The 13454-nt window shown below is 47.6% G+C and overlaps 1 protein-coding gene across 6 annotated transcripts in view; it reads right to left on the bottom strand.

Annotated features, from left to right (window-relative positions):
• Positions 1-13454, bottom strand: part of CDK5RAP2 (CDK5 regulatory subunit associated protein 2) — a 172035-nt gene that overhangs the window by 70673 nt on the left and 87908 nt on the right. For all 6 annotated transcript variants that reach the window (XM_045883023.3, XM_054509379.2, XM_054509378.2 and 3 more), the window contains 4 exons: positions 13252-13349; positions 8689-8819; positions 7137-7246; positions 4915-5043 (listed from right to left, as the gene is read on the bottom strand). In XM_045883023.3, coding sequence (XP_045738979.2) covers positions 4915-5043; positions 7137-7246; positions 8689-8819; positions 13252-13349 — 468 coding nt within the window. The remainder of the gene's footprint in view (positions 1-4914; positions 5044-7136; positions 7247-8688; positions 8820-13251; positions 13350-13454) is intronic.

Genomic DNA, 13454 nt, shown 5'->3' on the forward strand with positions numbered 1-13454 from the left:
GTAGCAGCGAGAATCAATGAGAAGGGACACGAGGGGTCTGGAGGAGGTGTGGGTTAGAAAGGAACATACATTTGTAAAACTTAGTGAATACAGACTTAAGATTTCTATATTTCAATGTATGTAAACTTAACCTTAAAAGAAAAAATAACCATAAACATACACTGAAGTTAAAATATACGTGTGGAAGTTATTTCAGAGGAAGGAAGTGTACTGGTATTTGTAATTTACATTAAAATTTATCAAAAAGATAAGATGGAGTGACGACGGATAAGTGGGGCATGTTAACAGGACAATCTAGGTGGTGAGTATGTGGGTATTCACTGTCAGGTTCTTCTCTTTGCTGTGTTTAAATTTCTTTAGGATAGGGGCGCCTGGGTGGCTCAGTCGTTAAGCATCTGCCTTCGGCTCAGGTCATGATCCCAGGGTCCTGGGATCGAGCCCCGCAACGAGCCCCGCATCGAGCCCCGCATCGAGCCCCGCATCAAGCCCCCTGCTCCACGGGAAGCCTGCTTCTCCCTCTCCCACTCCCCCTGCTTGTGTTCCCTCTCTCGGTGTGTCTCTCTCTGTCAAATAAATAAATAAAATCTTTAAAAAAAAAAAAATTTCTTTAGGATAAAATGCTGGGGGAAAGTCTCTCCCACCTTTTAAAAAACAAAGCAACAACAGTCTCTCTCTGATTCTCCAACAGCTCTGGTCACTGAGCATTCTCTGCCTCTCTCCAAGCTTCTTGAAACAATTGTCTACCCCCACCTCCTGCAGTGTGGTTTTTGTTGCCAACACTCTAGAAATTGCACGTGAAAGGTCCCCAGTGATCTTCTAATACAGGAGACAGAACACCCATGGGCTTAGCGAAGAGGCACAGAGAAGCTCCTCCCCGGGCCTGTGGATAAAGGAAGGGCCCCCATAAGTTAAGCTAAGCAAAACATTGTTCACTCACACCATTCCAAGTTGAAATATCAAAAGTCACTCTCCGTTTCCAGAGCCACCACCACACCACTGCCCAATACAGTGAAATAAAGATTAACTTTCGTTTCTCTTTACCTCTGCTGACTTGGTCAAAATGAAAAGTAAACTCAATTTCCAGCACTGGCCAAGAAATTAAATGTGGACATAGAGAAATGTCCCTCACTCCACATGTGAATGACTCAGTGGCAACTTCTCGGCCATTTTCTCCTGTCTTCTGAGAGTCCTTGGCCCTCGTAGACACCCCCTCCCGAAAACGTCGCTCCATAACGACTGCACTCTCCTGCTTCCACCCCGGCCTCCTGGGCTGTTCTTCCTTGATCTGCTTTGCTGGTTCCCCTTCCTACTCCAGGAAGAATTTCCCTCGACCTCAAAAGAGAAGGCCGGGCCCCTGTCCTCGTGTTCCCTTAGCACTCTGCATTCTTCCTCCACAGCCCCCACCCCCCCAACACACACACACACACACACACACACACACTCGGTGGCAAGTACCCTCTGCCTCTCTGCATTCCATACTGGCGAGGGCAGTTCTAAGATCAAGGCCTGGTGCGCACTAAAACACTGCTGAAAGACCAAACGGATGAATCAAGAGTCTTTCAAAATGAGAGCTGAGACCAAAAGGTTTTCAGCATTATCACTGGTCTCGCTACTCCAGGGCGTTCCTCAGAGCAACAGAAGCTTATGGGAGATGTAGACGCTCAGGCCCCACGCCAGGCTCACGGAACCGGAATCTTCATTTTAACAAGACGCCCAGGAAAGTCACACGCATGTTAAACTTTAGAAGCACTGCCCCATGGTGTCATGGAAACAACACTGAACAGAGTCTGAAGAAGGCTCTAGTCCCAACTCTGCCACTAATTTACCAAAAAAATTAAATTAACTGTTTTACTGAGTGCTTACTACGTGCCAGGCACTGTGCCAAGGGCTCTTTATAAATCATGTAAAATTCCTAACTTATGAAGTCAAACTCTTAGAAACCTCCTCCTTTTAATGAAATTCAATCTGCTTCTGACAAATTAAATTTTATTCTGCTACTAATAGCAGAATTTAACAAGCATCTCCTCCTTCTGAGTACCATGTCTGTCCTCTAGAGTCACACAACGTCTAGTTCTTATTCAACACAGCAGCCCTTCAAATACCTACATTCAATTAAATTATGCCCCTCAATCCCTGTCTTCCCTCCATGCCAAAAAAAAAAAAAACAACTTGTTTTCTAGCTATTTCTAAAACTGATGACATAAGTAAATAGTAAGAGAGACTAGCTCTTTCTGCACACTCACACATGCATCCCCTTAACGGGGATAGTTTCACACATCACAGGGTTTGTGGTTTGCAAGGCTCACCCCTCTGACTGCAGGCTGTTCCAATCACTCCTGTACATCAATTCTCAACCACATTTTATAATTAATAACCAGTAAGTAAACATAAAGAAAGAGGAGCAAACTGATTAGAGATTATTTTAATGCCCTTTAAAAACCAAAGGACACCTGTCCTCAGTCTTTTGTTTGTCTGGTTGGTTTTGAAGTGAATTGCCCACATGCAGGAGTAAGCACTGTCTACATCAGCTGGAGGGAACCCATTCCAGGCAACCATTTTGAGGACAAACCTGACAAACTACATCAAGGGCCTCCTACTATTTATACCCTTCATCAAATTGAAAGTTGCAGGGGGAGGCTACATGAAAATAAATTATGCCTATTTTATAGCTGTCTCTATCGCTATCTGTAATTTTGACCTAGCAATTACATATCTGGGAGTACAGTCTAAGGAAAAAAAAAAAAAAACACGCTAAACCCACAAAAAAGATTTGTGTCTGAAGACACTCATCAGGTAATTTAAAATAGTAAATCGCTGGTAACAATCTACATACCCAACAATAATGAGGCGGGTAGTTAAATTTCAGTGCCTTCGTAAGATAAATCATAAGATAAAATAAGATGCTATAACATAACAGCAATTGGAAAAAAACAGGAAACAAAACCGTATATGCATTGCGGGCCTGCACGTGTTCATATACACAGAGAAGGAAGGATTCCAGAATGTTAATTAACCGTGCGTGTTTTAAAGTGACAGGATTGGGGTAATTTCTTTTCTCTATTTTAACCCAATGCTGTGGACTAATTAAATATTGGAGAAAAATACTGAATTTTGAAAACACAAAATAGATTTGCTTCCCCCCCCCCTTTTCTCTGATTTATAGGCTCTCGGGAGCAGGAACGGTGCCCAGCCCCCACTCTGCAAGTCCTGCTGCTCAGAAAAGGCTGTGGAAAGCCTGGGCATTTCCCGGCCTCATCGAAGGAGAACCACACGCACACCCAGGGCACAGCAGCCTCCCCTCTTCGCCATCCCACCCTCGCCCAAGCGACCTCTCCTCCCTCAGCTCGAGATCACTGTGGGAACAGCTTCCTTCCCACTCGGATCTTCAGACCTTCCCACCCCATTCCAGGGGAAGAAGGGAAACAGCTACACAGGACAAGGCTATTCACAGGGAGCATCAAGTTGAAGTGCAATCTGACAAATGATTCAAATCAGAATCGGCTGGTATTAAGATCTCAGAGTGGGAAGAGGAAAAAGCCTCTGTTCTCCAAAGGACATAATGGGACATTTAACAGATTTTTTTCAAAGGGCAAATGAACAAACAAACTCGCCATTTACGACTCAAATGAAGTAGGTGAAGAATGAGCTGCTTATTAAAAATGCTGCCTTGGAGAAAACAAACCAAGAGACTTGTTTCTCCCTAAATGGACTCCAGATATTCTTAGTTTCCAAAATTATCTGGAGCCCGGGAGGCCAAGATCAATAACATTCCCTCTCTCAAAGGCAGCAGATGGCCAGAGCACAGCATAAATACCTGTGAGCGGCTCCCCCTTTGAGGGTGGGAGGAGACAGCTTTAAGGCTGACAGATCTTTCCCCAGAATGTGGCAACGAGACCTACTTTACCTGGCAAGCTAGGATGAATTCAAGACAACCCTAACCAAGAAGACTGAGGGGCCCAGGACCCAAGGGCAAAAAGGCCCTCCTTTTTGGGAGTAAGAGAACAGCTCCAGTCCTCTGAGAAAGGCTAACAGAGGCCCGGGGCCAGGCTTTGCCCGTGGGGGAGTCAGGGGCTAAAGGGAGGAAACAAGCTCTTCCTCACTGGCACGACTTCAGGGTCCCCTGCTGTACACATGGGCCAAGAATGGAGATTCGGAGACAGCACCTCACAAAGATGAGCACAGACCCAGAAGGGACCGGGCTGGATGAGGCTTCCCTCGTCTCTCCCGGGGTGGGAGGGCTAACTGGGTGGGCGAGTACATGAGCCCAGCAAACCACAGGCCATTTTGTGGTCCTCGTGGAGACACCATGATTTAACCTTTCCTGGCTCTTTCGGACTTTCAGATGCCACCAGAGGAAAATTCCCGCGGCCCAAGGGCTCTGCCCGGACAGGCTGTCAACTCCCCGCCGCGTCCTCCACACAAGGCAGAGGGCAGGAGTTCCCAGGTATGTGAGGGAAGGGATGACACACATCCAGTCAAATCTACCAGTCCTGAGGCCATGAGAGTGAGAAGAGGCACAAAACTCAGCAGATGAATTCTCATTTGTTTTACTCATTTTTACTCATTTGTTTTTCAATGGATTCGTTCAAGCTGCATCTACACCACCCAAATTACCTGGGTGACGTGGCAACTCTCCAGATCCCTCCGAGACCAAACCACTCACCCAGATGTGCCATGTGCAGCACAGACCCCAGGGCAGGACTCGGGAGTCAAAAGCTATCAAAACATATCCAGTGTGTCCATGCAGACATACCCCAAACTTTGAGGAAGGCTGCTGACCAACCAGGGCCCTCAAAAGCACATCCAGCAAATGGAGTTTCACCAGGGGCCTCCTCAGGATAGATGCAGTCTGGAAACATCCGGGGGGAAGGTACCGTTTTGCAGTTAGCACATAACACGACTGTTTCTCCTTACCTCAGATTGTTCTGTTGACTCAAGTCTGTCACCTCCCTGGAAACCCATGCAGGAGAGATCAAAAATGGTTTTCTTCAGGTGCTGGTTGTCTGTATACAGTTCCTTCACCAGTTGTATCAGGTCACTGACCTGGGGGATAAGAGCAGAGAGAGAAGTGGCTGCCCACCAGCCGACCTTGGCTTCCCAGGGCCCCGGCCCCGCACACAGACCTTCCTACTGAGCAGGCTTCTCAGCACCACAATTACAAACGATCGGGCAGCCTGACTCCAGTCTTCAGGGTGCAGTGAAAACAACACCAGCATGCCTGTATTCTAATCTCCTCCAAGGCAATCCTGGGCTAAGCCTCCACTTCCTCATCTGTGGCATGGGCCAATGTGGGAATTGATCGGGATCATGGTCACAGTGCACTGAGGTCCTTGGCAGAGGCTATGTGCCCGGTCAATGACAGCTAAGACAATCTCCGTCTGGTACTTGAGGCCCCCTGGAGGACAAGCCCCCGAGACTGACATTTCTGAGACTGCGTCAGAGCCTCCTTTCAGAGCATCAACCTTCTTCTTTGTATACCTATCTAGCGATGTCAGTAATAATTATCATCTTCAATTATAAAGCAATTTACAGCTACTAAAATACTCCCACAAGCTTTAGTCATTCATTCCTTACAAAAATCCTGAGGAGGTGGACAGGCTAGAATGACTATTCCTATTTTACAATGAGGAGCCGACATACAAAGAAGTTTACTGCCCAAGGCCCCCCGGCTGGGGACGTCTGAGGAATTAAATGACATATAATGACGGTCAAAGTGCCTCGCCAGGTGGGAAAGGGCAGCTGCCTCCACAAAGGCGGAGCGGGCCTGCAGCTGAGGTCCCAGGGCTCCCGGTCCAGTGCTCCTCCTTAAGGCACGGGTCTTGCTAGACCAGGTACATCAGCAATTAAGCAGACGCCACCTTTGTTCCCTACAAGCTTCAAACTCCAATGGCTAGTAATTCTGCAGACTTAATGGAGTGAGCATTAGCCCCTCCAATAAAGTGGGAAAGCTCCCCCTGACTACACACAGCAGATGTCCAATACAGCAACACATGAAGACAACCTGGACCCAACCGCCGAGGTTGTAGCGAGAAGAATGAAACATTCCAGAAACACTAAGTGCCAACCACGTGAACTACTTCCTGCCCTGAAACATTGCCACAGGAGGTAGTCAGCTGCTAGCATCATCCCCATTTTCTTCGTCTTCAAAAACTGAGACACCTCAATGCTCCTTGCTCCACTCCTCCCCAAGATACTGAAATCTTTAATTCTCCTTTCTATTCCTTCTAGTACCTTACACCTACTTTCTCTCGCTCTCTGCGGAGAAGGCCCTCCGCCTAGACAAACTCCTATTCATCCTTCAAAACCCACTTCAGGCCTCACTTCTGCTGAAAAGCTTCCTCTGATCAAGTGGGCACCCCCCCCAACCCCCGACAATTAACCTCTCCTCCTCTGCTACCTCTCCCCTGCACATCCACCTACTTCAGCAACCCCTGGACCCCACACTGCAAACACCTGTTTACACATCTGACCACTCTACCAGAATGTGAATTATTCCAAGGCAGAAACCGAATTTGTCATACATATATGATAATTGTATAATAAATCACAGTCTTCTCTGAGCTCACACTTCCTACTCTTATCAGTGGTTGTTAGGATCTTGAAGTACTAAACCACTCTAATCACACCAACAACCTACAGACTGAGAAACCTGGTTTCCAGTTTTTAAAAAAAGATTTACTTATCAAATCTGGATCTTTATTCTTCCAGAAAGCACGTATTAACTCCCACTGTGTGTGGTAGGTACTGGAAAATCAAAAATAAGTAAGCTATAATCACTAACTTGAAGATGCTCACAACCTGGCAGGGACACAAATAACCAGATAATTACAGATCGGTATGAGCATGACATCAATACAGTTAGGTACAAGAGGAGAGGAGAATGACCTAAGGGAGGGCCTGGAGAGCATCTGCTAGAGGAGATCAAGCGTGGGCTGGTCCTCCAGTCTGAGAAGGAGGGTGTCAGGCACGGGGGAGGGCACACCAGGTAACAAACACAGAAGGAACAAAGAGCAAAGACAGGTAGGGAGAGAGGGAAGAAAGGAGAGGAAAGGGGCTTTCAGATTCTTACACCTCAGATCTGGAACCCAAGAGACAACAAATAACCAACAAAGAACTGAAAGTTAACAGGTCAATACCTTTTTCTTAAGTTCTTCTTGAGAAAAATGTTCCACTTGAAACCGATTGGGCTCTTCAAGGCAAATACTCAGATAAGATGTTTGATCACTATAAAATGAAAACGGTTCTTCTGCAAAAAAAAAAGGGGGGGTCGGTGAGGGGGGAGGAGAAAAAGAATATCAGAAATAGATCCTTCCAAGCCCAATCCTAGTATAATCCATATAAGGCAATTTGAATTGGGAGAAGTGTGCGGCGGGGGTGGAGGGGGTCGCTGTAAAGGGGAATAAGTACAAATAGGGAGTTGAATGTACCACCTCTTGAATGTATCAGCCTGTAGAGAAAGAGGGAAAATTACTTTTTCCCTCTTTCTCTACAGGCTGGTATCTCAATGTATGGTTTCATCATGGGCTGCAGGCTTTTACTGTGGCCTATTCTGAATTATAATCTGCATATCAAGTGTTGTACCTAGAGACCACTCTGAGTGGCACCAGCGAATGGTGATTTCAGTTTAAATGAGGGAGTGATTCTGTTTAGGTGAGAATACGGGCAAATTAGACATGACCCTCAAGGGTAGCGCTCCAGGGAAATAAAAGTGCCTGATGTATTTTTTACTGGCCCCAGAGCCCTCTGTGGTCGTGAGCACAGCAAGTGCAGAAATTGGCTGCTAGATCTAAGATAAGAGAATCTCTGGTCACCTGCATAAAGGTCTGTTGCCTCCGCGCCAAAGGTCACATCCCAATAGGGAGGGAAGGCACAGAGGAAGGGCAGGCTATTTACTGAATGACGCATGTCTACAACCACAACCTCATTTAACAATCTGGGGATAAGAGCTGATATACCGAATGTACTAGAAAGAGCTACACTTCAAAGGAAGATACCCTGGCTCGACCATGGGTAAATCAACCCCCATCCCCAGCCAGAGCCCCAGTTTCTTCATTTGTAAAATGAAGTCAACACTGACGCCGGCCAATGGGGTGAGCGTCAGGACCAGAGATGAGAAAGGAAGTGCCTGGTCCTGTGCCTTGTACAGAGCAGGTGCTCCAGAAATGTCAAGCCTACGACTGCTAGTACCAAATTCTTGTACCCACACGTGCCAGGTACCAGGCTTGAGAGAGAAAGGAAAAGGATACTGGTGCATACTCGCAGGGGCTCAGGTTCTAGTAAAGGAGAGGGCCGAGTGTTGCTGTGTTGAGCACAGCAATGCTAGGACCACAGGCCCCTCACCTGTAGCCCTCCCTAAGGAATCCACTTGTGGTGCGCGCTCTTTGCTAAGAGCAAAGTTTCACCATGAAACAGCAATCTCAGCGCCATGTGTCTGTGCGGTCCAGACTCTGCAGTGGGTGCCCCGCTAGGCAGACGGACGTGACGTGCTGACCTCTTCCATGACGGCCGAAGCCAGACACACACAGACTGGCAGGGCCAACATTAACACGGTCACCACAAAAAAGAGGAACCCAGATGAAATCCTGTGGGCTCCTCATCCCCTACTGGAGTTTTAAGACTCTCTTAAAGTTCAGCCAAGGCCCTCCACATGGGAAAACCAGAGGGAAACACATACAAGAGAGCACGCACCTTCCCGCCTCCGAATTTCACTGATCTGCTCCTCCAGAGTCTTTTGCAAATTCCGATAAGAGAGCACGTCCTGCTCCAGCTGCTTCCGCAAAGCGAAAATGCTGTTTAACTCAACCTGCAGGCTGTTGATACTTGGTAAAACGAGACACCAGAAAATTTGTTTTAAGTTTTTATTTAAACTCCAGTTAGGTAACATGCAGGGTAATATCAGCTTCAAGTGTAGAATAAATATGGTGGCTCAACACATCCATACGTCACCCGAAGACATCAGCCATTTTTAAACAGGCCTATTTGTGCTTTAAGATACAAAAGCCAGCCAGCCTCCCCTCGATTGTTAGGTCATCAGTGCGTTTTTTTCTGGTTATACAAGTAAATACACGTTTATGGGAAATTTAAAATACAAAAGCGTAAGAAAATAAGAATTACCAGGATCCCACTACCAATTAACATGGGGCAGGCTGCATGTCTTTTTTTTTTTTAAGACTTTATTTATTTTTAATTAATCTCTCTACCCAATGTGGGACTCGAACTCACAACCCCAAGATCAAGAGTCGCACACTCTACTGCCTGAGCCAGCCAGGCACCTCCAGACTGCATTTCCTCCCCATCTTCTTCCCTGAGTATTTTTACAAGGTGATAATAATACTTGACATATGATACTGAATTGTGTGTTCCTCACTTAAATATTTCCCTACATTTCTGCAAATTATTTATAAGCATCATTTTCAATGACTACGTAATATTAATCAGGTGAATGTCCCACCGTTTACTTGAACTCATCCTCTTATTAGTGGACATTTGGGTCATTTCCAAGTTTTTGCTACAGGTGTAAATAGGGAGAAATCATGTCATTCCCCAGATTGTTTCTCTGTTTGGAGTAATACCTTGGAAGGACTTGGGTGTGGAAGGGGAGGCTCTCCAGAGCCTCAGTGTCACCTGGCACCTTCAAAAGAGGAGATGAGGGAGAAGAGTGAATGTGTCACTCCTGAAAGACATGGTACTGGGGGTGAAACTGAGGGGCAAGAAGGAAGTGAAAAAAGAAAAGAAAGAGAGGGAGTTGATAACAGGAGGGAGGAAGGGACCAATTTAGGGGCCAACACAACTCTGCTCTGATAGGTCAGCCCCACTCACAAACGCAGAGTGTGATGGATTTTTATTCGGGGTGGGGCGTGCCAAGTCTCACATCTGGGTCAGTGTGACACAGTGTAACCTGCACAGAGAGCCTGCATGAGACCAGCAACCCAGAATTCAGAAGAGGCCATGAAAATGCACACCTCCCAGAATCTGCAGGAATCCTGGGGTGCTGTTCAACAGAACTTTCTGGAAGTTAGAAGTACTCTGTATATGCACTAACACGGTAGCCACTAGCTAAGTGTGCCTACTGAGCAGCTGAAATGCGGCTAACATACTGAGGAACTGAATGGATAATTTTTCTTCGATCCAATGTCGATAGTCCCCTGGCTAGTGGCTACTGATTTGGGTGGTGCAGACCCACCAGATGGGCTCTGGCTTCCTCCTGATGTGGCATCTGGCAGGGATCTGAACTGAGGGTACCCAGCTCTCAGAGGAACAGACACCCCAGCCAACATCTGTATAACATAAATGATGTTTCCCTGAACATCTTTGTGCCTAAAGCCTTTCACATTCAGGTTCATTTCTTAAGCCCGATTCCCAGCAGTGCAATTATTGGGTCAAAGTATATGAACATGTTTCAAGACCAGCAAAACACATTAACAAATCAGAAAGCCTCCTTTTTTAAATCCTGAGAAATACATCACTCCCTGTCCAGTGTCTGACCTACGGTTCCCTAAGAGGGTCCATCAACACCTTGAGACTATCTGCAAAAATTTAAGAATATGTGGATGTTTCTGAAGAGAGGGCCCGTGAGCTTTCATCAGATTCTTCAAAGCCCCAAAATGGCCAGGAGCTACTACTCCAAATGTCTGTGCTACAGACTCAAGCCCCACTCTTCCTTCAGAGATTTCTTCCAGCTCCATCCATCGAACTGCACAGATAAATCCACATATATCGGAAGGAAAATAAACCATTATGTCTAATCGTCTATGCTCGCCGCTTTGACGACGGTTCATTGTGAAGCAGTCTTCTTGCCACAGAAGGGGCCCCACCAGCAACCTGTACCTAGTTCCATTTCGAGACAGTCGTAATGATCCATTTGTAAGGCTGATGGAAAACCTCACAGAGGTGTCACAGCACTGGCCGGGATGCAGTCGCGCTGCAGAGACACTTAAGCGGGGGAGAAAGGAGACTGCTGCAGCCAAGCTGCAGCGATCAGGGCAGAGGGACGCGGACTGCTTCACTCCCTCTTCCGTTTTCTGACAGGGTGAAAAGTACACAGCCGCTCCCCCCGCGCCTGTCCTTTATGTTTCCCTAACTCCAGGGCCTCCTGCGGTCCTCGTCCTGCAGGGTGGAGGGAGGAGGGGGCGGCCGAGATGAGACGGAGCGGCGCTCCACACGGCCCCGCTGCCGAGCCCCGCGACCTCAGGCAGGTCGGTTAAACTGCCGGAGTCCTGCCCGCCTTCCTCATCTGTGGAATGGGGGTAATACCTTCCCTTCAGGACTGTTTCCAGCATTGGGAAAGAGTTTCGCATAAAGCCAAACACACACGAGACACTCAACGGGCATTACTTCCCTCCTCCCACATATCCGAGCGCCTCCCAAACAAAAGAGGATGTTTGTAAGCCGAACCTTCTGATTCTCCTGAGCTACAGCAGTGATTCCCATCTGGGGACAATCTAACCTCCTGAGAGATACGTGGCACTATCTGGAGACCCTGCTGGCCGTCACGCCGGGGCAGGGGAGGGCGCTTCTGGAAGCAGGAGTAAAAGCTGAGATGCTGTGAAGCATCCCACGCAGCACAGGACCCAGAGGAGTTGCCTGGGACTTGGCCCGTCCCTCCCCCCACCCCAGCCTCCCCGCTTCACTCGTCCCTCCCAGAGCAGAAATGCAGAGCAGCTAGGGCTTCTGGAAAAGGCTCATTTTTAGAGAGTGATGCCTACTCCCAGAATTTCATCGGCATGCTTCTGTTTTCTCTAAACTCGCTTCAGATCAACAAATCTGAAAATGATCTCCTATCTCAGAAGACTGGACACCGGTGTGGGGGGGGCGGTCCTCATCCACTCAACGCCTCCCACGTGCCCACTCCACCCCAGCCACGGCGACAGGCACTGGGAAATGGGAGCCGCTGAGGAGACAGGGTTCGGCCCTGAGGGGCGCGCGGCCCCAACGAGGGGGCAGACTGGTTACAGACAAGTGCCCAAAGGGTGGCCAGGGCAGCTGTGAGGGCAAACAGCGACGACAGTCTCCTCACAAGGGCAGCCCTCCAGACGAATTCTCAAGGGCTTCTGGGAGACAACGGTAGGGTGTGGGGGCCCGTGCGAAGGCAGGGGCAGGAGGGCACACAGCCTGCAGCAGTGAAGACCATTCCAGCCAGAGTGAAAGACTTCAGAGAAGGAGCAGCGAGGGGGGATATTTTAACTTTTAACTCTGTAAATTTGTAAACATATACAAACGAAGACAAGCTCATACACGAGCCCCTCCCCGTCTACACACACCCCAGCCCTGACCACCAGGCAGCCACGGCCACTCTTGTTCCATCAGTATCCCCACCCACTTCCTCTGCTTCTGTACGGTTTTGAAATGAACCCCAGACCCTGTATCCTTTCACCTGTAACTAGCCCGTGTGTAGACAGAGGAGGTCGTAATGTGAGAAATCACTGAGGCCAAGTCTGCACTGGCAAACAGAGGCCCAGAGGGGCCCACTCGCCTGTGGACACAGAGCTAGGATAGAGCAAGACCACTCGCCTACAGCAGGCTCTCTTCACCACACCTCACCGGCACCAGATCATCTCAGCAATCCTGTAAAGATGCAAGTCACTCCAGGACACAGAAGCTTGTTTGAGTCCCTGTGTGTGGTCACTCACCACCTGTGTAACTTTGGACAAGTCACCTAACCTCTCTCAGTGTCCATGGCCTCATGGAACACAGGGTTAACAATATTACCTCACAGAACAGCTAGGAGGATCATATGAGATAATACACATGGAAGCACTTTCTAAATCTATGATAAAGTACAATAAGAACGAGTAATTATTAGGCTATCTTTATCCTACGTTCATTAGGATAAAAAAATCAAACAATCCAAAAATTAGACAATTCTTTTTTTAGAAAGATTTATTTATTTATTTGAGAGAGAGAGAGAAAGTGCCTGGGGGGAGGGGCAGAGGGAGAGGAAGAGAGAGAATCTCAAACAGACTCTGCACTGAGCGTGGGGCCCAACATGGGGCTCAGTCTCATGACCCTGAGATCATGACCTGAGCCAAAATCAAGAATCAGACACTTAACTGACTGAGCCACCCAGGCGCCCCAAAATCAGACAATTCTTAATATAAAATATGGGTATGTGATTTCAGTAAGGCAACCATCATCCAAGCACTTTAAGCTTCCTAAGCAAACGGGGAGGGCTTTGTGGCCTCAGACACCAACCATATTTATTCAAAATACATGTGTCTGCGTATGTGTGTGATGTCCAAACAGTAACCTTACCTGTCTGGGTCCTGCAGAGATTTTACCAGATGAGTATAGATGTCCTGCTCCTTCTTTAAGACCTGAATCAGCTCTTCATAGTCTAATTGCTGCTTTTCCTGGAAATGACAATGGGTATCTGACATGAAGGGAAGAATTTCAAAAGAGTACATCCTGACATTATGCAAGCATATGTGGGTAGTTTATAAATCCAGACGGAGGAG

The sequence above is a fragment of the Mirounga angustirostris genome, unplaced genomic scaffold (genome assembly GCF_029215605.1).
Source record: "Mirounga angustirostris isolate CCGP_5_RB_7025 unplaced genomic scaffold, mMirAng1.0.hap1 SCAF_15, whole genome shotgun sequence".
NCBI classification, from domain to species: domain Eukaryota; kingdom Metazoa; phylum Chordata; class Mammalia; order Carnivora; family Phocidae; genus Mirounga; species Mirounga angustirostris.